Raw genomic sequence first — 24,024 nt, forward strand, 5'->3', positions numbered from 1 at the left:
CATCCATGGAGTTAGTTAGTGAGTTTGTTATTCGTTCCTCATCTATTCCCTGGTAACTACTCAAGTTGTGTGGTCCCTATTGTAAAGTGTTACCGATGAAGTTGTGTGGGCTGCATGTTTGCCAGGGGTGTGAATCTTCACTGGTGTCACGATTTGATTTGATTCCGATTATCCTGTCAACGATTCAAATCGATTCGATATCACGATGCATCCTGATGCGTCCCCTCTGCAATATTATTGTACATGTAGCTACACATGGTTTTCATCAACAAATTCATATATATCTGAACTATCCTTTTTATTGCATCTGCTCTTCAAAAAGACACTTCCTGAATGTAGCGGAGTCTGAACACAGCAGTCAACAGACAAAAAGCTAAAACCAAAACATTTGTGGACGGAAAATCAACAAGTAACATCAGTAGGCATTAATCGATTATGGTCTTTTAACTGCATCATTGCAGAATCGTCTAGGTCCGCATCACGATGCATCGATGCAATGATTAATTTAAACACCCCTAATGTTTGCAAAAAGTGAAATATTGCAGATATCAAAGTATCTAAGTTCAAGCCTGTTGCAGACTCTGCCATGCAAAAACATTAGAAGTGTCCTTACATATATCAGGTGCAGCTCCTGGTTTCTAATAGAAAGACAACTTATGAGCATCTAGTTATACTGTATGTTTCCCTGGCTCACACTCAGATGCCTGTATGCTATTGCACTGCAGGCTCATTGGTCCTCAGCAAGATCTAATACCTGTTTAATTCATTACATTCTTCACCCTTTGGTGGGACAGAAACAGACCCCTCTTGAGGTTGACTTTATAGGAGGACAATGCATTTTTCATATGAAAAAGACATACAGAAATGCTGGTATGATCCTTTGAGAGCCTGAGGATTGGTGAGCACAAAAATCACTCTTATTACACATGAGTTCATTCCAGTCCAGTGTCTATGTGTTGGGATTGGAGCATTGCTGATAGTCTTTTCACTTTCTCTGTTCTATCATTATCATTGCAAAGAAAAAAAGCAACACATATCTTGCTCAGTAAGCAGAAGCAGACTTGTAGTATTATGTATTGGGATGTGATGTTATTTAACATAACCATATCCAGATGTGTAATAAGTTTCCACAGTTGCAACTGTTGAGTTTTGAGCTCTGGGTATATCCTGCAGGGTCCACGTTTATTCCACATCAGATGCTTCATCCCCTGGAAAAACCACTCTCATTTTGAAACAGGAAATAGAGGAATATGCCGGGATGGAGTGGAGGGTGAGCCCACATGAACACAGTTCATCCCCTGTGCTTTGAGGCTGCTGCTGTTTTGTAGTATTGGTGGTTGTGATATTATATTTAACTTTCATTTTTATTTAGCACTATAGCACTGTGTGTCACAATGAGTACATTTACATGCATACTAATATTCCACTATTATTTTGAATATGACAGTTTTCCGATAAAAAAATATGGTGTTTTTTTTAAAATAAAACCATGTAAACCTATTCTGGTACAACCTCTAAATACAATTATGAACCTGAAAATGAGCATATTATGAGCACTTTAATGTTCCAATGATTGCTTAATCTTTCATTGGCTGGTCTGTCTTAATGTATCATTTTGGCCTGTAGTATGTCATGCAGATGAGAAACATGTTAATTTCCTGAAAGCCACTGCACCTAAATAACCCTCTGCTGTTTGTGCCCCACCAGCACAGCCGTGTGCCTCTGTGCTTCTCTGTGCCGGACCTTGGGCCACGAGCACCTCTCAGTTTCACAGGTTTACAAAGGATGATTTACATTTACAGGCTTGGGAATTGTTTCTGAACATCCTGTTACAAGCTCAACATCTTTTATTTGAGCACATATGTCTGATTATCTGTGCTTCTTGTGGTCCCACAGCCCACCATGAAACATGCAACAGAGTGGGTGTCATTAACTTGTTCATTCAGCCTTTGGTAAGTATTTTATTACTCTGATGTGATTTCAAACACATGTTGATGGTGGTTGAGGGGGAACTCCACGAAGGCCCAGCTGTGTGTGTCCTGCCCTGACTCAACGATGGGACAGTAGCGCAGCAGAAGTAGGCGGAGAGTAGTGATGGGGATTGTCACTTTTTTTGTGCCACACTACCACTTGAGTGGTTAAAGGTGCCCTGCCACACATATTTCATTACTTTGTGGTAATGTCTGAAGTTCTACCATGGACTCTGTAACATTTTTTTGTGGAAAAAATGCCTTGGTTACCTTCTTTCAAGCCATTCTAGCGTGGTATAGAAAGCCTACAGGAAGACTCAGCTCAATTTCTGCCAGTTCTCATTAATTTTCAGCGAGCTAAGCTATTTGATTGGCTAACAGCTAGCCAATGAGAGCCTGGCTGTCAGAATCCTTTACCCAGCCCAACTGGGCGAGCTCATAAATAGTAATGAGCTCAGGCAACATGATGTCAGACTGACCAGCTGCTGTAATTGGTCTGATTTCTCTGCTTATTTCTGTTCAGTGACTAGAGCTGACAGAGGAGGTAGCAGTTCATTTTTACATTCTCCACATAACACAAACACATATGGACTTAACATATTTCAAAAAATGCAAGTAAAAATGGTTTTGTATGGCAGGGAACCTTTAAGACTAATGAAGCGCTATCCATTATTCTGTGGAATGCCATTTTATTCAACATGAAATAAATGAATAAATACATATGCCAATGAAATACATTCTAAAATAAAAAAAAAAATGAGGCAATACATCTAACATAAATGGGACGTACCCACAGATTCAGACCAAAGCGGACGAGATCCGACTCCCATCGTTCACTTAAAAGAGCCGACTCATAGGGTCGACTCGTTGCTGACCGACACATCCCTACCGCCCCAGGGAGATCCATTCATCCATCCACCCACACACCGGATAATAAAAAAAGCCTGCATCTCTGCTGCTGACATTACAACATGTGAAAGACGCTTCGCTGTTGGCCTGTAGTTCTTTGGGGGATTTACCGGGAGCAGATCAGAAACTACAGTTTCTCTGAACCGCGGACACGATGAGCAGCGGCCGCCTCTCTCTGCACGGTAAACCACACTCATTTGGGAAAGGGAAAATGCACACAGTTGCTGCAGAATTCTTCTAACATGGGTCTGGTTTTTGCATTCAAACCGTGACGTTTAACAAGTGTATGAAAGCAGAAGTGCCTCTATTCTTTTCTCCCCTCGCAGTGCTGCTCCTGTGCGGACTACTCCGGGCGCAGCAACAGCTGCTGCCCGGGTCCTGCAACTTCGAGCTGGGCACCTGTGGCTACACATCCGACCCGGAGTACGGCAGCTGGAGCATGAATGAAGAAGGTACTGTGTCATCATGAGCTCTGCTTACAGAAAGAAATATGCTTGGAATACTTCACTGTCACTCCCAAGTTTGTAACTTTGGTTTGAGAAGTGTGTGTGTGCGTGTGAATCCCTTTTCCTGGGACATAATTAAGTTGATCACAATGATAAATTCTTCCAGAAGGAATAATACTAAACTACATATAAGAAAAATATGTCTTACTTTCTTTATTGTTTAAAATAGGGGCAGTAAATCTAATACATTTTTCTAAAACAGCTCACAGGTGTCTACTAAACACACAGTGTGTGTGTGTGTGTGTGTGTGTGTGTGTGTGTGTGTGTGTGTGTGTGTGTGTGTGTCTGTCTGTCTGTCTGTCTGTCTGTCTTTGAAATATCTCATGAACTTTTTACTCAATCTACTTCACACTTGGTTCCCTGGTTACCAAAGGAACTTGGTGTTTGGAATTTGGAGCACTTTGGATAGCATTGGATGTTGGATATTAATAAACTATGAATAAAACTAAACAATAAATAAAGGATGAGGAAAAAATGCTGCCATAACACTGGCTCTTCCGTGTCAACCCTTCACAATAAAGGTCCATCTTAAATTCACTCAGAGCATTTCGCTAAGAGGAAACTCACAAAAAAGCAGATTTGCAACACTAGATATCAAACAAAGCCAGACGATGTATCGTATTAAGTTGCTGTGAGCTTCTGAACACACGGCAGAAGATAACATCATCTTGAAGCCTGACGGGCAAAGAGAGCAGTCCTCCTCCAGACTCACACACACGCACACACACACACACACACACACACACACACACACACACACACACACACACACACACACATTGCCGGCATGCGCAATATACACATCGCATAGACACTCAGAGATTTTTTGTGTTAGTTGAAAGAGAATATGAGTAGAAAACTGCATTTTAAAATGTAATGTCATTCTTTTTTAGTGGTGCCTTTTATATTTAATTCAGTGTTCAATTTGTTCAATAGAAGAGTGTTGGAAATGATTTCCTTTCCTTTCATTAGTTTTAAACTCAACAAGCGATTTGTTGTATTTAGTAGAACATGAAAGCAGCAGAAATGCAGAACTGAGTACAATTTAATATCTATTTATTTATCGCAGGTAATATCGTTATTGCGATATGTAACAACGTTATCGCATATCACATATTTTCCTCGTATCATGTAGCCCTACTCCATAGCACTACTAGTGGTCTAAAACTCTGCATGGTACCTTTTGAAAGTGACTATAACTTTCAGTTTGTGTTGATTCTAGCGGTTGTTTTTACCACACCTGCTGTCGTAAAACTCTAGGAGTTAGCGTACAGGGAGGTCATGTAGTTGTAGTCAATGTTTTGCAAAGTTATTTTATGAATGAAATAAACATATTATATACTTGAGGGCCAATTCAGGGTGGGTTGGAATCATTTACAATCCTGTAATTGTCTCCATCTGTTGAAAGCCCAACTGAGATTGACTCGGTTTTCGCCCGTTGTCTTTCTCTGTCTTCACAGCTTTTAGTTCTTCGTTTAATTTCCTTCTTTCCTGTGATGGTCCTGCCCCAGTATCAGCCATGACTAGAACAAATAACTTCTAAAATAAGATACACTAACACAGGCTTTTCTGGTGTTACAGCGAAATCTGTGACCCGTCAGAATGTGTGACTGTAGCGCGGTCTACCTGCCGTAAATCATTCTGGGATTCTGACCGGGCAGAGGCATTAATAAAAATAATAGTCAGTGTTCGAATTATACCGTGGCCTTCGGGGGAGCCCACTTTTTTTCCATGGGGGGGGTCGTGCCCTTGCGACTTACAATGACTTACAAAGATACATAACAGCTACAAGTGCATGCACTACAGGATTTATCCTATTATACTTTATCAACAGGAAAAGATAGAGCAAACAGCAAACAGCCACAAATAGTCTAGTCAATAAACATCATTCAGCATCAGTCTTTGAGATTTCACATGAACAATGGAAAAAGGTACTCAGGCTACCGAAGAATACCATCATTTCTCCGTTCAATTAGACCTTAGCAACGCACCCCAAGCTTCCATCCTTAACAAACAGCCTACAGCCATGTATATAGGCTCTTCCAGTCTCTCCACTGCTGGCTGTTCCAGCTTCTTCTTGCGTTGTCACCCCGGTGGGAGGTGTGCTAACAGGGCTCGCAGCAGGTGAATTGATCGTGCTGTTAACGTCATCGCTACACAATTTCTTAGTAAAACTAAAATTAATTAAACTGCCTTGTTTTCTTTTTGCCATGGCTATATGATGCTTACTGCGGAATGGATTTCAAGGACCTTGCGCACCGATTAATGGCCTCCAACGTTTATATTTTTTCTGCGAATCTTTGAGTTAGCATGTACTAAACATGAGTTGAATTTCGCAGCGCTGCCACGCCTTGATGCTCATAACAACAATAGCATGTATCGTTATCTTTATTGAAGTGAATTAGGTTCAAATCGCAAAATTGCATGTCAAAATGACACATTGTCAGTTTTTTTAGAGACCCCCCAAAATTTCACAAATCACGTTTTCAGGGGAGCCCATGTCTTATTAAGGGGAGCCGAGCTCCCCCTAGCTCCCCCGTAGTTCACACCCTGGTGATAGTCTCGTTTACTATTATAATAATAATAATAATAATAATAATAATAATACATTTTATTTGTATTGCACTTTACACATGAAGGACACATCTCAAAGTGCTACAGGTGCACAGATAAAAACAGTAAACGTTAAAACAGTTAAAAACAGCAAGAAAACAATAATTATATTAAGAAAATGCAATACAAAATAAGTGGGTCTTTAATTTATTTTTAAAAACCTCTATAGACTGTGGTTCCCTCAGGTTGTTTGGGAGGGCATTCCACAGTTGAGGCGCAGCCTCCTGGAAGGCCCTATCTCCCATAGTGCAGAGTTTGGACTTGGGGACCTGGAGTTTGTGGCTGTCAGAGGAACGGAGATGTCGGGTAGGGTTATGTCTATTGGTAAGTTCTTTAAGGTACAGAGGTGCGCTGCCGTAGATACACTGATAGGTCAGGAAACAGATCTTGTACTCAATCCTGAACCTAACAGGAAGCCAGTGAAGTTTAGGGAGGATGGGTGTGATGTGCTCGAATTTGCGCACCCTCATCAGGACCCTGGTTGCGCAATTCTGGATGTACTGCAGTCTCTGCAGGCTCTTGCCAGGGATCCCGATGAGGAGGGCATTGTAGTAGTCAAGTCTGGAGGAGACAAGGGCATGGACCAGCTTCTCTGCATCAGAAAGAGAGAGGAAGGGGCGGAGTTTTGAGATGTTCCGGAGGCGAAAGAATGCAGTCTTACAGATGAATTGGATGTGGGTGTTAAATGATAGGTGGGGGTCAAATCAAACCCCCAGGTTTATTATAGGGGATGTAGGAGCAATGTCATGGCCAGCAAATGAGTAAACGGTCAGAGTGGAGGATCAGAGTTGGTGTGGGGTCCCAATGAGGAGTCCTTCAGTTTTAGAGCTGTTTAACTGAAGGAAGTTGTCAGTCATCCATACCCCTATCTCCTCCAGGCAGGCATTCAGAGTGGTGAGTGATAATGCGCAGGATGTGGGGTCCAACCTGACATATCTGAGTATCATCAGCATAGCAGTGGAAAGCAACTTCATGCCTGCTGATGATGTTGCCCAGGGGGAGCATATAGATGGAAAAAAGGGTGGGGCCAAGGACCGAACCCTGAGGCACTCCACATGTAACTGTGTGGGGCCTTGACCTGGCTCCCCCCAGGGCGGGCAACATACTCAACTCTATCAGTCAGGTAGGACCGAAACCACTGAAGTGCTGTGTGTGAAATTCCAGTGTTGCAGACGGTGGAGGAGGATGGTGTGATAAACAGTGTCGAAGGCGGCTGAGAGGTCCAAGAGCAGGAGGAGGGATGGAGAGCCCTGGTCAGCAGCCACAAGCAAATCGTTTGTGACCCTGACCAGGGCTGTCTCTGTACTATTTTTCATAAAGACTATGTGAATGAAGGTGGTTGTGAATTTGAGTGACAATGACTTTTTCAATGACTTTGGAGAGAAATGGAAGGTTAGAGATGGGCCGGTAATTTGATAGAATATCTAACCCTTGATGAGTGCAGTTTTCAGAGAGATTGGAAGATGACCAGATTGCATGGAAGAGTTTATGATGGTGGTGATGAGAGGGCTTAGTCGTATTTAATTTGATAAGGGCAGTGGGAAAGGAATCCAATGAGCATGTTGAGGGTCTCATACTGTGTATGAGAGTCTCAACCTGTCTGTGTGTGGGGTGAATGAAATGTGAGAATGTTGGTAATGAGGTTGGGGGAATAGACGGAATGACATTGCCGGGTATTAAGTTAAAACGGATGGTAATTATTTTTGTGGTGAATGAATCAAGGAATTTATTGCAGTAGTCGTTGGTACTGTTAATTTGCCTCGGGACTGGTGGACTGAGAAGATAATTTATTGTTTTAAAGAGCTGTTTCGAATTTCCTGGATTATTGTTAATGATGTTGGAATAGTATTGTGACCGTGCCTGACTGAGTGATTTGGAATATGATCTTTGGTGCTCTCTATATGCAGATTTATGGACAGTCAGCCCAGAGGCAACGTAGCGCCTCTCTGTTACAGGTCATTTATGATCATCAGATCAGAAAAAAAGACAATATTAGAATCAAGGATGAAAAATAGCAACATTCTGTGTAGCAGATATAATCATCTGGAGGCTCTGACCCCCAGGTTGGAATCTCTGGAGCTAAATAACCACATACACGTTTTATGTGTGTGTGTGTGTGTGTGTGTGTGTGTGTGTGTGTGTGTGTGTGTGTGTGTGTGTGTATGTGTGTTTGTGTGTGTGTGTGTGTGTGTGTATTTCAGTCGGGTAACAAAACATGATCAGGGTGCCATCACGTCACGGCTCCTACTGGACTCTCATGTAGTAAAAGCTTCATCTACCAGCTCGTTTTCTCATTGTTCTCTTTCTCAACCCCCCCGCCCCCTATGTTCTGTCATCGCTCACTACAGAAGTAGTGTGATTAACATTTATGTACCTCCAGTGAGAGAGGCTAAAGATGCCCTCCAGACATATGTTCAGACATGATACAGTTTTTCCACCAAGAAGTTCCATTACCTAATTCAAATTCTTCGAACCACATCCACTCCCCTTCTCTCAGGGAAAACTCTAGAATGTATGGTTGTACGAATTTCGTTTCATTTTAAGAGGGTTAACTGCTGGACACAGGATGTCTCCTACTTCACTGAACCGTCTACTGTCAGGGTAATGTACAGTATACTGCAGTGTAGTATACAATACAATCAATCATTCAACACTGAACACCAGTCCATAGTGTCAGGATTAATCCCTCTGCAATAACCCTGCATCCATCTTTTAGTCAATTATAGATTTGATAGTGTTAAACACGTCATTCAAATGTAAATATGTGTCAAATATACATTGTATATACTGTCATATCCAGCTACCTCAGATGTACTGTAGTAGTCCAATGTTTGGTTACCTATTTCTGTGTGTATTCTGTAAGCCTTGTATGTGTTTACACTTACATGGCCGTTAAAGCTGATTCTGGATCTGATTCTGGATCACCGTTGCATTCTGTAAACTCCCACTGAATGTTTATCCCAACTTTTCTGAGTTCATTAGAAAGGGAATGGTGCTGTAGCTGAGTGGTTGTCACACTCATGATGTCATTAGATTTGTGTGTGTGTGTGTGTGTGTGTGTGTGTAATTTGTATTCCTTAAAATAGCTCTGTATATATGATACAAACAACTGTGAACCTTCAAGAAGTGGACGGGGCTTTATTTAGCTCAGCTGCAGGGAACGATTATTTGAAACAGGCCTTTGTCTCTCCTGTTTTGATCATATTCAAGTAAGAATCCTCTCTGTTTTCTGATCTGCTGTTTGCTGTGAACTCCACACTTCCTCCATGTGTATCTGTTGTATTCAGTGTGCTGTCCATTTCCACAGCACTAATTCAGCAGTAACAGCACTCTGCTCTCACTTTCTCTTTTTTAAAACAAGTACTGTTTTCATTCAGCGATTATTTCCAATCGCTTTTAATTTGCTGTTCTTTTGAAAATGCGACACTTCCTGCACAGATTTTTCACAGTAAATGCCATTCAGTGGCTCAAAGGGCCTTATGTGAATGCACACAGAGTGCACGTGCTGCTTACATGGATACATGCTTATACCTCATCTGCTCTTACCAGTGTATCTCCGTGTGTACTTCGTACACAGCAATCCCACCAGTCAGTCCCAAAACGTCACGTCATGTAATCTGAGTAGTGTTGTATAGTTGTAGTGTTGTAGAGTTGTAGAGTTGTAGTGTTGTAGTATATAATAATATGTTGACTTCTCATAAATCTACAGCACTATTCTTGAAATATTCAATAATGAGCTAATATTACATTTTGACTTAAATCCCATACAAACCTTTTGTTTACTTTTACATTACTGTGTTGTAAAATTAGGACATTGTTCTTGAAACATTGCAAATTTACTTAAACCATCTTAACTTTATTCTTGTGATAATAGAGGCTAATTTATTTTGGTAAAAGTTTAATTATTTTGTTTTATAAAGTTACAACTTTATCTCAAACCATTTGTTCTCTGAAAAACTACCTTAATTTCTGATTTATTATTTTTCCCTCAACAGTGGCCTTCATAGTTTGTTGTAATCATGTCATCATGTTCTTCCAATTCGAGAAAAAAAGGTTTTTCTCATATTATATATGAGTTCTGTAACCTTCTAATGTATGTAATTACACTGATTTATTGGTAAAAGATAAGTTGATTAAATATAATTTTGAAGTGTTACAGTGTGAGATATATAGATGTATTTTGATCCCCCGCATCACACGTGCCAAACCAGACATTCCGATGGACTCCCCCTTTTGTCTTGTTTTCCACTGATCGCTTCGTTGTGTGTGTCCAGTCACAGATCGTCCCGAAGCAGCTCCCTCTGTTTTGGATAATCTGTCAGCACAGTTTATGTTCCCACTGTTAAGATAAGTGGCAGTATAGTGTAAATACTGTGTGTGCCATCTCTCTCCCAGCCAAGCCTTCAGCTCTCAGTGTGTTCTCCCTGCAGCCAGTCTACTGTGTATTCCCTGTGACAGTGAAAACAGAGCTCTGCACCTAGTCTATATCGACGATGTTTCATTCCCGGGATTGTTCAGGTGCCGCTGTGAATTCGGCCGGATGTCCCTCACTGTCCATTTCCTTCCTCTGTCTCTGTGTTGGTGTTCTAACCTCCGGTGGATTTGTGAGGACTATGGTTAACTGCTCCTCAGATCTCTGCAGGGTAAATCCAGACAGCTAGCTAGACTATCTGTCCAATCGGAATTTTCTGTTGCACGACTAAAACTACTTTTAAACGTACACACGTTCCACCAAAACAAATTCCTTCCTGAGGCTATTTAGCAGAGGCACCGTGGCTCCATCCGGAGCTTAGCTCCGCCCAAGACAATTGTGATTGGTTTAAATAAATGCCAATAAACCAGAGCATGTTTTTCTCCCATCCAGGAATGCTGTGTGGACTAGCCAGTCTGGCAATGCGAGCGTACTCTGCAGCAGACAGAGGCTTCAGCAGAGAGCTGTGCACTTAACCACTAACCAGCCTTGGAGATGGTGGCAGACTACACCCGCTGTGGCAATAAATAGATTCATAAAAAAGAAGACGGGACCACGGCAGTGTTTTCTGTTTGGTTGCCGTGGCAATGTGGGCATGAGTTGAGGTGGCAGCACCAAAAAAAGAAGCCAAGGCAGAGTTTGTGGTGAAAACCAGGATAGATGTCCTCGGTGGTTATATTCACTAAACAGAGACATCAGAGACAGAGAGTTGAGGCTCTGCTGAAAACAGGATAAACAGACGATGGGGGGGGAGGATGGAGCGAGGTGGAGAGCTGTCCCTCAGACCACCTCCACCAACACTCATCCTATCTCTGGACTGTTCACAGCTTCTGCCAGACACTTCCTTTTTTAAAGAAAATGTTTTGGGCATATTGGCCTTTAATAGAAAGGATAGTTGTAGACAGGAAAGCGCGGAGAGAGAGGCGGAAGACATGCAGCAAAGAGCAACAGGTTGGATTCAAACCCTGGGCTGCTGCGGTAAGGACCTTGGTACATGGGGCACATGCTCTACCAGGTGAGCTACTAGGCGCCCCTGCCGGCCAATTTCTGAATCCTCTCCTCTTGATTTGAGCTATGTGCAGCGGCTGGACAGAGCCATAATCTGTTTGAAACCACTAACAAGTGAAACCAGTGAACATCTTTAAATGTGTTTATTTTTATTTTCTGGAAGCATTTTTCACTCAGAGGTGAAACAACACAGATATAATGGCTGATAGTGGGACTTGCCCACCTCATTAACTTCACCAGAACTGGCACCAAAGTCTGGCACCAATGCAAATGACCAATGATGACAAAACAACACCACGTTCCTCACATCATCCGCCTAATTTTTGCAACAACAACAAAGCATTCAAATACTGCTTTAGACATCCATTACCATGGCAAAGGTCGAAGCTTGGAAGCATTCGGGTCAGCCCTACATCCAGACTCCCGTCCCTGGTTAGGTTCAGACACAAATGTCACTACAGGCATTTTCTGTATGAAATCAGACCACAATCTTTCCCTAACTTTAACCAAGTACTGCCAGTGCCTAAACATAACCATGAAAAAGTGAAAAAAAGGCTGCAGTCACTACAAGCAGACGAAATATTTTGATAGAAAACATATGAAATACTTGTCAGTTAACGTTTTACTGACACGTTCTGTATGAAAATGTTTGAGACATGACAGATACGTTAATGAACAGCATTTCATCATCATGTTAAATGCAATAGAAAACATTATCTAGTCGGCATAATGTTACCCCCAAAATGTATTTGCTGTTGCAAATTAGTTCAATAGAATCGTATTTTCTAGGAGACAGGATTGTTCCAATCATATGTGTGCAGTATGAAAATCATTAGCCGACTACTGAAGCTTGTTTTTTTTTTTCAGTTATACATGTTGACCACTTTATAATACTGCAGTTTAAGTGCATATTGATTTTAAAGGTATGCATGCCATTAGCTCATGACATTAATTTAACACTGACAAAAATTAGACTGTTTACTGATATAAAGCACATGTGATTTGCAGTAAATTGACTTAAACATGCAAACCAGTGGTGTGTTTCTTTAAGATCCTTATATCATCTTGGCTGCATACATTGGTACATGTACATGTCAGACTGTTGGGTCCTATCTGCTCCTCCATGGCTCACTGTTTGAGCAAATCACTGCACAAAGACTGCTAGAAGGATTCTCGTTGAACTTCATATCACCAAATAAGGGATCAAAGTAACAACTGTAAACCCCCCAACCACAGAACTGATGTCACTTAAACAAGCTCTCCATAAACTGTCTCTCTGCTCTCTCAGACCTGGGTGCATGGGTAAAAAGACTCTCAGCTGTGACATAAAAGGTTCCAGTCATTACTAGTGTGCTTCAGAAAATATATCTTTGTCTCTCTTTAGTTCATAATACGGCAATTAAGTAATTTCTTCTTCTCCTTTCTACTTTTCATCCTCGCTGTTACAGCACTGCCTCTAACACCCTCCATGTCCTCTGACTCTTCCTATCATCTAGATCACTGCACATTGAATACGTTTACATGCAGCCAATAACCCGTTCAAAACCGGAATATTAGCAATAACCCGGTCGCGCACGGCCATGTAAATACCGGCAAAAACAAGAATATGCTCATATTCCGGTTTTTAAAAACCCGAAAATGATCCCTGGGTTACCCCTTTTCTAACCCGAAATTTTTGTCATGTAAACGTGTATCGGCATATCCCCATCAAAAGGAACATTGATTTGTGTTCTGCACATGTTCTATTCGCAAGGAATCTTGGTCTTTTGAGTAGAGGAACTTCTTGTATGCGCCAGAAAACATAGTTATAATAATAATTATAACCTATAATAATATAGTTATAGTTATATATATATATATATATATATATATATATATATATATATTCTGCATGTTTATCAATGCAGAAAACCTGCGCGCAGTATACCGGAAGTAAACAAGAAGTAGAGGTAAACATGGCGAGACGCAGCACAGCACCACACTTTTGGAGCGAGGAGGAAACCAGTTTCTTTATTAGTGTGGTGAAAACCAGGAATATAATGTCTTTTGTTGACGGCAGAAAGTACCGAGATAGTGAGATTTATAAGAAGGTGACCGAAAAGTTATTGCGTCTTAAGGTTGTCCGTACGTCCAGACGCTAACCGTGCGTCGCCGTTTACATCGGGATATTGCCAATTGATTACAAATTCCATGTATACAGGAGTAATTCTCTCTGCTCACGCATGTAAACAGGTTATTCCGAATGTTTCAGAAACCCAAATAGTGACCTTAACTCGTCCATAACCCGAAAATTGACAGCTTGTAAATGTAGTCATTGAGAACGTCTGTCCACTCAGTATGAGTTCATGTTTACTTTATACTTATGAATAACTGACTTTGCCAGGGGATTTTAGAACTCAGAGACAAGAATATTGAGCTGATTTGCTGTGGCACTCAAATGCATGTTGCAGTATCAGCAATTTCTAAAGAAAGCAGAGGGCGGGGGATGTTTTTTGATAATGCACAACAAAACAAAAAATCCAAGAATTTAATCCCCCTTTCAATACCATGGATATAGAGCCACTCTGACAGGCATGCCAAAACACTGATTTATGAACTTCAATATTCAACGGAAAATAATCTCAGAATGAAACAGCACAACGTGAAGTCAACAAAAAACACAGCGCTTTCAAAGCTGGAGAGTGGAGTTGATTCACATTTTGATGTGTTTTCATTCATTTTCACACTGAACCGCACAACATCCAAGCTAACATTTGCAAACAAAGTTTATTAGCCAAAATGGATGGCGCCTGGTGGACCTACATGATATAAATGATTAATACTGCGCAAGTGGTAATAGTGCTTATGTGGCAGCTGATAGCGACATATCAAGCTATAATCAGACGACAACTTTAAATAACATTTTAAAAGTCAGTTGTCTCCTTGTTTGTCCACTTATATCTGTCTTTGTTGACACCCATGTCTGCAAAGAAAGTGGAAATGACCTAAAACTTCTTCTTACTATTTTATGACGGGTTGCAACCATAAAATGACCTAAAACGTAATCGCAATTCAATATATATTTGGGAAATAATGTTTCTATCAGCGATTATCTCATAAGCCGTTTACTGATTAAGAGAAAATCCGATGAGATCGAACGTACAAACTCTGTGTCGATATTCAAAAACGTGTGGATGGAAACATGGCTTCTGTCTCTTCTTCCCTGCGTATTGCATTCAATGTGAAAATGAGACTAAACTTGCCTGGCCAGTGCAGTGTCTTTCCTTCTAGTGGGGTTTGTGCTGTGTTAAACTGACTCACCCAGACACTGAATGCGTTTGCGCTCTGAAGCCGGGCCTGTTGGCGTCGGTCATTGGGAGGGACGGCCTCCTCGGGTTAACGAGTAGCTCCAGCGTCTCTCCTTGACTTCTCTGCAAGCCCGCTCCTTGGTGTGTTGTAGTTCAGGTTTTAAAAGGTGGTTTTACAAAAACCACATAAGCAGTCTTTATAGTAAGAAGTCTTTCGTTGTTTTCGAAACCGCATACTATACTGCAGTGTGAACTGATTTGGCCAAAATGTTAAATGCAGTATGCAAACAAAAGCAAAATCTGCATTATGCCAAAAATACCCGGATGTTGTACTGATTCGGAGAAAATCTCCAGTATGCCTCGGACCAGTCTATCTCGCCTATTGTATCCCACAATGCAAAGCTCCGCAACAATCACAACAACTGTGGCTTGCCCTTGTGGCAAACCACTGGAAACTTTTTACAATGTTCATCCGCTTTTTCATCACTAAATTCACTTCTGAGACTTTTTTATGCAAGAAATTAACTATGTAGAGCTTGAATATGGGCAGTTTTACGAAAATGTATGGCCAATTGCACATTTGCTCCAACGGTGTCGGAGTTCAGAAGCTCCACAGTCTGATGTGATAGCCGGCGTGTGTCTGCCGGACCGGCTGTCAGCTGGCTGGAGCTCTCTCAGGAGACTCGCAAACAAGAGTCGTTTAGTTCCCCGCTCGTTTGTTTAAATAACACAACACACATATCCATTAGAAGATCAACCTGCGGTTGTCTGCCTTTTCGGAGTTATGAAGCTCCACAAGAGATTGCGGGCGTAACGTAACAAGCTCGCTGGCCGGGCCACAGGGCAGGCAGAGGCAAGGGAGAGCAGCGTCTGACAGGGCAGAGAGATACCCGTCTTGTATATAAATTCTAACATGTATATACATTAGATTTAATATTTTAGTTCATAATTAGTGTTTGTTGTCTTTGCTTATTTCACATAAATAAAGATGTAAGAAATCAAGTTACAGTTTCTTAAATTTTTAGCATCTTATAAAGTAAACAAACAAAAAATGCAAAGCTCAATAAGTTATATTTTTCATTTGCAATGTTGGAGTGAGTTATTTTCTTTTGCCCAGTGCTTTAAGAGCTTGTTCAAAGGCTCAGCCTGGCCTAGCATACTGCAGAATAAAACTAAAATTAAAGTTAAAATTTAACTGTTTCATGCTGCATACTACTGATGAACGCAGTATGCAGTAGGAACTACTACATACTGCAGACTGCAGTATGCAGTAGGTAATTTCGAAAACGGCCTTAGTCTTCAATAGTGTTCTACAGGTAGAAACGTATGGGTTGCAGCTGTGAGCGTGCAGCGTGTGGCTTCCTCAAACAATCTCCATCATGATCTCCTCCACACTCCTGCAAATCTGGGTTGTCAGGGTCACACAAACACCCCCCCCCCTCATGTCACGTGTCAGCATTTATCCTAACAACTATCCACTCAAAACACCTCTCGTTACAGTAAATAGACAGGTTTATAGACCGTTTTTAGACAATCAAACATGACAGGTCCGCAGCGCTGAACATGGAAAGTACAGTGGGTACGGAAAGTATTCAGACCCCTTTACATTTTTCACTCTTTGTTTCATTGCAGCCATTTGCTAAAATCAAAAAAGTTCATTTTATTTCTCATTAATGTACACTCAGCACCCCATCTTGAAATGTAGAAATCTTTGCAAATTTATTAAAAAAGAAAAACTGAAATATCACATGGTCATAAGTATTCAGACCTTTTGCTGTGACACTCATATTTAACTCACATGCTGTCCATTTCTTCTGATCCTCCTTGAGATGGTTCTACTCCTTTTTTATTTTTATTTTTATTTAACAGGGACCATACAAGCAAACATAATTACGATACAAAGCCCGTAACTGATGCGCAGCATATAGAGTTTATAGCTAGTGCTAATTCTCAACTCTTGTCCCTGGTTGGGCTTTCTAAGAACATTATAAAACAGATACATACATAAGAAAAGAGAGAAATAAAAAAGAAAAATCATTGTCATTTCTTCATACACACACATCTTCACTCACTACACAACTAAACCAAATAATACTCATTGGAGTCCTGCTGTGTTTAATTAAACTGATTGGACTTGATTAGGAAAGGCACCCACCTGTCTATATAAGACCTTACAGCTCACAGTGCATGACAGAGCAAATGAGAATCATGAGGTCTAAGGAACTGCCCAAGCAGCTCAGAGACAGAATTGTGGCAAGGCACAGATCTGGTTACAAGGTTACAAAAGAATTTCTGCAGCACTCAAGGTTCCTAAGAGCACAGTGGCCTCCATAATCCTTAAATGGAAGAAGTTTGGGACGACCAGAACTCTTCCTAGACCTGGCCGTCCAGCCAAACTGAGCAATCGTGGGAGAAGAGCCTTGGTGAGAGAGGTAAAGAAGAACCCAAAGATCAGTGTGGCTGAGCTCCAGAGATGCAGTAGGGAAATGGGAGAAAGTTCCACAAAGTCAACTATCACTGCAGCCCTCCACCAGTCGGGGCTTTATGGCAGAGTGGCCCGACGGAAGCCTCTCCTCAGTGCAAGACCTATGAAAGCCTGCATAGAGTTTGCCAAAAAACACATGAAGGACTCCCAGACTATGAGAAATAAGATTCTCTGGTCTGATGAGACCAAGATTGAACTTTTTGGCGTTAATTCTAAGCGGTATGTGTTGAGAAAACCAGGCACTGCTCATCACCTGCCCAATCCAATCCCAACAGTGAAACATGGTGGTGGCAGCATCATGCTATGGGGGTGTTTTTCAGCTGCAGGGACAGGACGACTGGTTGCAATTGAAGGAAAGATGAATGCGGCCAAGTACCGAGATATCCTGGAAGAAAACCTCATCCAGAGTGCTCAGGACCTCAGACTGGGCCGAAGCTTCACCTTCCAACAAGACAATGACCCTAAGCACACAGCTAAAATAACAAAGGAGTGGCTTCGGAACAACTCTGTGACCATTCTTGACTGGCCCAGCCAGAGCCCTGACCTAAACCCAATTGTCCACCAACGTTCACCATCCAACCTGACGGAACTGGAGAGGATCTGCAAGGAAGAATGGTAGAGGATCCCCAAATCCAGGTGTGAAAAACTTGTTGCATCATTCCCAAGAAGACTCATGGCTGTACTAGCTCAAAAGGGTGCTTCTACTCAATACTGAGCAAAGGGTCTGAATACTTATGACCATGTGATATTTCAGTTTTTCTTTTTTAATAAATTTGCTCCGTGAAAGAGTACCATAATATCTGGTGAAGTTTTATCCTACACTATTGCTATTCATTTCTTTTTCTTCATGATCACAATTGAATGATCTTATTGTTTGGAGAAATGGTACTGATAGTAGCAATGTTATATGTATAACTGTTTTCTATAAGTTTTCTTTCCTGTCTGCCGAAGCTGATTCTTTTTGATGAAACTGGCCCATGAAGTACAGAGGAGTTAAATATAATGGCATCACCAACAAAACTAAGGGCGCTTTCACATGCCTCGTTAAGTTCTGTTGAATGGCACTAGATTTATTTTCCCCCCTTGGCGTGGTTCGTTTGGCCAGGTGAGAACGCAGCAATCCCACTCAGGTGCATCAAAAGCGGACCAAACAAGCGTACTGAGATCTGCTGAAAACTGAACCAAAGGGAAACCTCCAAGTTTACAAATTCATCAACTGACTTGGACCAAAGCAAATGAACTGTAGGTGTGAAAATACTCTAAGTTCTCTAGATAACTTAGAGTTATCTAGAGAATGTGATCATATATAATATGAATATATGATCACCTTTTAGTTATCTCTCTACATTATGTAAAAAGTAGCCTCCAGAAGAAAATAACTCTATAAACAAACCCACATATATAACAGCTGTCAGCCGGTGTAATATTCATATGAACTGAACATAAATATGACATATCTTTGTGTTGGTGTCACAGGGCATTTGATAACAGTGGACTCAGCCTTCTTGAAGGAGCAGGAGCAGGCGGTTCTGGTCAGTCCAGTCCTGGAGCAGCAGGACTGGAGCTGTGTGAGGCTGGTGTACCAGATCACTGGACAGGGTTCCCTGCAGCTCTACCTCAGACCCGACGGAGACAACTTTGACTACCGACTGTGGAGAGCCAACAAAGCCTCTGACAGCTGGCTCATTGCTAGTGTGGACCTGCCAAACACCACCATCCCCTACCAGGTAGGAACGGCCGTTTCTCCGCTGTAAATCACATATTCGTCATCTCATCTTACATTTCAGAGCAGTGTTTGCAATACAGACTTTTATCATTATTGGAAAATATATCCAAAGAAAGAGGGCTCCTGTCACCTTCAGTTAGAATACGGGGCGGCTGTGGCTCAGGTGGTAGAGTGGTCGTTCCTGGCCCTGCAGTTCCATGTCAAAGTGTCCTTGGGCAAGACACTAAACCCTGAATAACTGTCTGACTGATGACCAGATTGTTTATCTGATGAGCAGGTGGCACCTTGTACGACTGCCTCAGCCACAGTGTATGCATGTGTGTGAATGGTGAATGGTTCCTGTACTATGTTAGAGCGCTTTGAGTAGTCGTTAAGACTAGAAAAGTGTTATATAAATACAGTCCATTTACAATACTGCAAGGCCTTCCTGGAGGCCAGTCACAACTTTATAATTAAAAATACTGCCGCTTGGTAACTAGGAAGAGACAATTTGATCACATCAAACCAGTTTCAAGATCTTACACTGGTTTCCTCCAAGTGGCTTCATAATTTAGGACAGGCCTTCTGATTGTTTCAGGGGTTAAACCAACAGTTAGTGCAGCTGCTTTTAGTTTTACTGGAATACTGCATTAGAAACACTCAGTTAAAGTCATTCAGACACAGATATATTTGATGGGCTGTGGTATCAAGGTGGTTGCGTTTGTTTGCTTGTATGTACGGTATGTATGTTTGTAAGTACTGTATGTGAGTATGTATCTATGTATATATGTACAGTATGTATTGTATGTTTGTATTTACAGTATGTGTGTACAGTATGTACTGTATGTATGTATGTTTGTATGTGTGTGCATATGTATGTATTTATGTATGTACAGTATGTATGTATAGACAGTATGTACTGTATGTATGTATCATATGCACTGTATATACACATATTTACTGTATGTGTGTATACATACATACATACATACATACATACATACATACATACATACAGTACAGGCCAAAAGTTTGGACACACCTTCTCATTCAATGCGTTTCCTTTTTATTTTCATGACTATTTACATTGTAGATTCTCACTGAAGGCATCAAAACTATGAATGAACACATATGGAATTATGTACTTAACAAAATAAGTTAAGTGCTTGTTACTGGATTTGTTTGGGCCAAGAAACACAAGGAATGGACATTAGACCAGTGGAAATCTGTGCTTTGGTCTGATGAGTCCAAATTTGAGATCTTTGGTTCCAACCGCCGTGTCTTTGTGCAAGATGGTTTGGGGTGAGCTGGACCGCAGAGTGAAGGCAAAAGGGCCAACAAGTGCTAACATCTCTGGGAACTCCTTCAAGACTGTTGGAAAACCATTTCAGGTGACTACCTCTTGAAGCTCATCAAGAGAATGCCAAGAGTGTGCAAAGCAGTAATCAGAGCAAAGGGGGGCTACTTTGAAGAATCTAAAATATAAGACATGTTTTCAGTTATTTCACACTTTTTTGTTAAGTACATAATTCCATGTGTTCATTCATAGTTTTGATGCCTTCAGTGAGAATCTACAATGTAAATAGTCATTAAAATAAAAAGGAAACACATTGAATGAGAAGGTGTGTCCAAACTTTTGGCCTGTACTGTATATGTACGGTATGTACAAAAGACTCAAAAATGGATTTTATATGAATTTTGTATGCATGTGTGTATCTGTATGTATGTATGCATGCCTATGTATATGGGGGCTTGCGGGTCATGTCAAAGACACTGAACCCCAAGTTGCTCCCCAGTTGCTGTGTGTAAAACTGTCAACTGCTCCTAATACGTGGGATGGGTAGTTGAATTTCACTACATTGCACTGTGTGCATGTGACGAATAAGAATAAAGTTTGTCTGTGTTTTATGTTCTGTAAAGCAGATTGTGTTTCCTTTAGAATGACATGTGTTATATAAATAAAGTTTGACTTGCTAATCTAAATTTAAAGAAAGCTAACCCCTCCTTAAATACAGGGTGAGTTTGAGTCCAAGGCCCACAAGTACCATAAAAGAATCAATGAGGTCATCTCAGCCTTCTAGCTTTCTAATTGTCAACCAGAGCACTAACCTCCTCCATGCAGTCTGCTTTGGGAACAACTCTTAAAGTGGATATACGGAAAGAACAGATGGTGCAATGCTTTCAAGTTACAACTCTGTAATGGAGACTGAGGGGATTTCCACTGGATGCGTAACTGCTGCGGACCGGCTCCGCTGCGTGCTCCGCCGTCCGTCAATACCCACCGGGTCCGGATTCGTTGCGGAACGGCTGCGGCCGTGACTGACAGCAGTAGTCACGAGGACCCACAAGTTCTCGCGAATTCACGTAGAATAGAACCACAGAACCAACAACAGTGTGTTTTCAAGGTGTAGTGCAGGTAGAGTTTAGATTCTCTGCCCGAGCCCGACCCGGCCCGTTATTTTCCGCCACTATCCTCGGGCCGGGCCGGGCCGGACCGGGCCGGACCCTTGATCAAGCATTTGTGTTTTTTTTTAATCATTACTTTAGCCTAATTGGGTGGGGAGAAAGCTATGCCATAATCAGAACTATTATCTATTTAGGCCAAAGTAACAAATGTGTCCAAAAAGTTACACAAGTTGGACTTGTCAGGGATGCAGGCTTGGACCCAAATGCAGGAAGACGAGGAGAGTGCAGCAGTAAGAAATAATAGTTATTTAATGTTAACTAAAAGAGACTTACAAAGGAAAGCAGAGCAGGTGAGCAAAACCAAAAACGAGAAATCCAGGAACACGGAGACACAGCAAAATCACAGGAATAGCACTAGAAAAACAAATGACAATGACGATCCACCAACAAGACACAGAAAACACAGGGACTAAATAAACAGGGTAATGAGTAAACGAGGGACAGCTGACACAAGGAGAGGGAAACAGGTGAAACACATTAGGGCAATCACAAGGGCGGGAAAACATAGGAAGAAAGCTAGACAAGACTAGGGAGAAAAGACAGACTTCACAATAAAACAGGAAATGGGAAAACCAACAAAAACACAAAACCAACTACAACAAAGAAACTTCACACAAGGACTGGCGAACAGGTGAAAGACAGAACACCAGAAGACAGGGAGTAACAAAACAAGAAACACTAAGGGGAACAGAATAACTCCTAAATAAAACAGGTCCAAACATACAAAAAACACCATAAGAGTGGGGCAGGCGTGACAGTACCCCCCACAAGGGACGGCTACCAGACGGCCCAAAAACCCCCCCAAAAAAAAAAAAAAAAAAAAAAAAAAAAAACATGGCGACAGTCCAGGGAGGGCAGAGGCGGCAAACACAAAACAACCCAAGGAGGGCGAAAACAGAGTCCGGGGAAGGCAGAAAATCAATGAGGGGAACAGTCACTGGGAGCACAGGGCACCGGGAACAGAGCACTAAGGGAGCACAGGGAACAGAGGGCCGGAGAGGCCTGGGGGACACAGTGGGCCGCTCGGGACAGGGAACAGAGAGGGGCCATAGGGAAAAGAGAGGCCCCAGGACAGGGAACAGGGGGACCCCAGGACAGGGAACAGAGAGGAACCACAGGGGGACCAAAAGGCCTCAGGGAGCCGCAGCGAAGGCCGAAGCCCTCAGGCGGCCGGCGACGAAGGCAGAATCGTTCAGGCGGCGTGCGACAGAGGCAGGATCCCTCAAGCAACCGGCGGCGAAGGTTCTCTGGAGGCCGGCAATGAGGACAGAACCCCTCTGGCGGCTGAACAGGTCGAGGATTCTCTGGAGGTTTGTGGCGAAGGCGATATCCCTCTGGCGGCCGTCGGCGAAGGCGATATCCCTCCGGCGGCCATCGGCGAAGGCGATATCCCTCCGGCGGCCGTCGGCGAAGGCGATATCCCTCCGGCGGCCAGCGGCGAAGGCGGAACCCTTCTGGAGGCCAGCGGTGAAGGCGATATCCCTCTGGTGGCCGTCGGCGAAGGCGGAACCCTTCGGCGGCCATCGGCGAAGGCGATATCCCTCCGGCGGCCGTCGGCGAAGGCGATATCCCTCCGGCGGCCGGCGGCGAAGGCGGAACCCTTCTGGAGGCCAGCGGTGAAGGCGATATCCCTCTGGCGGCCGTCGGCGAAGGCGGAACCCTTCTGGAGGCCAGCGGTGAAGGCGATATCCCTCTGGCGACCAGCGGCGAAGGAGATATCCCTCTGGCAGCCGGCGGTGAAGGTGAATCCCCTCCGAAGGACGTCTGTGGCGAAGGCGAATCCCCTCCGAAGGACGTCTGTGGCGAAGGCGAATCCCCTCCGAAGGACGTCTGTGAAGGGCAACCCCTTCAGGAGGCCGAACAGTACGGCTCTGGCTGAACCCCTCCGGAGAACTGGCGGGCCGGTGAAGGCTAGAACCCTCAGAGGGCCGGGCAGGCAACGGGTCAGCTGAGCAGGAGCCAGGCGACGGGTCAGCAGAGCTGGAGCCAGGCGACGGGTCAGCAGAGCTGGTGTCCGTCAACAAGGTAGCAGGATCAGGAGTCGGCTGGACCACCGACAAAACCCGGGGGGCAGGAGTCTGCTGGACCGCCGACAAAATCCGGGGGGCAGGAGTTGCCCAGACCACCGTCAAAACCCGGGGAGCAGGAGTCGGTCGGACCGACAAAGGCAGAGTCTCTGAGGGACAGGACAAGGGCATAGTCATTGTGGTGGTCTCATGCAATCTCAGGGGCGCCGGGGACCGGCAAAGCAAATGGGGCAGTCTCTGGGGCGCCGGAGACCGGCAAAGTCACTGGGGCAGTCTCTGGTATGCCAAAGACCAGTAAAGTCACCGGGGCAGTCTCTGGGAGGTCGGGGGACGCGGACTCTGGATGGCTGCACAACAGCGGCGATTCTGGGAGGCTGCACGTCAGCGGCGGTTCTGGGCGGCTGCACGTCAGCGGCGAATCAGGGCAGCCGCTAGCCAGCTGGGGTACCGAGAGGCCGCTAGCCAGCCAAGGTTCTGGAGAGCCGCTAGCCAGCCAGGGATCTGTGAGGCTGCTAGCCAGCCGGGAACCAGGGATGCTGCTAGCCGGCCGAGGTTCTGGAAGGCTGCTAGCCAGCCA

General features: G+C 43.2%; 1 protein-coding gene across 2 annotated transcripts in view; it reads left to right on the plus strand.

Annotated features, from left to right (window-relative positions):
- Nucleotides 1–2,834: 2,834 nt before the first annotated feature.
- Nucleotides 2,835–24,024, plus strand: part of mamdc2a (MAM domain containing 2a) — a 52,820-nt gene continuing 31,630 nt past the window's right edge. For both annotated transcript variants that reach the window (XM_028578330.1, XM_028578331.1), the window contains exons 1-3: nt 2,835–3,061; nt 3,206–3,331; nt 18,726–18,976. In XM_028578330.1, coding sequence (XP_028434131.1) covers nt 3,034–3,061; nt 3,206–3,331; nt 18,726–18,976 — 405 coding nt within the window. In that variant the 5' untranslated portion in view covers nt 2,835–3,033. The remainder of the gene's footprint in view (nt 3,062–3,205; nt 3,332–18,725; nt 18,977–24,024) is intronic.

This window comes from Perca flavescens, chromosome 5 (genome assembly GCF_004354835.1).
Source record: "Perca flavescens isolate YP-PL-M2 chromosome 5, PFLA_1.0, whole genome shotgun sequence".
Lineage (NCBI taxonomy): Eukaryota > Metazoa > Chordata > Actinopteri > Perciformes > Percidae > Perca > Perca flavescens.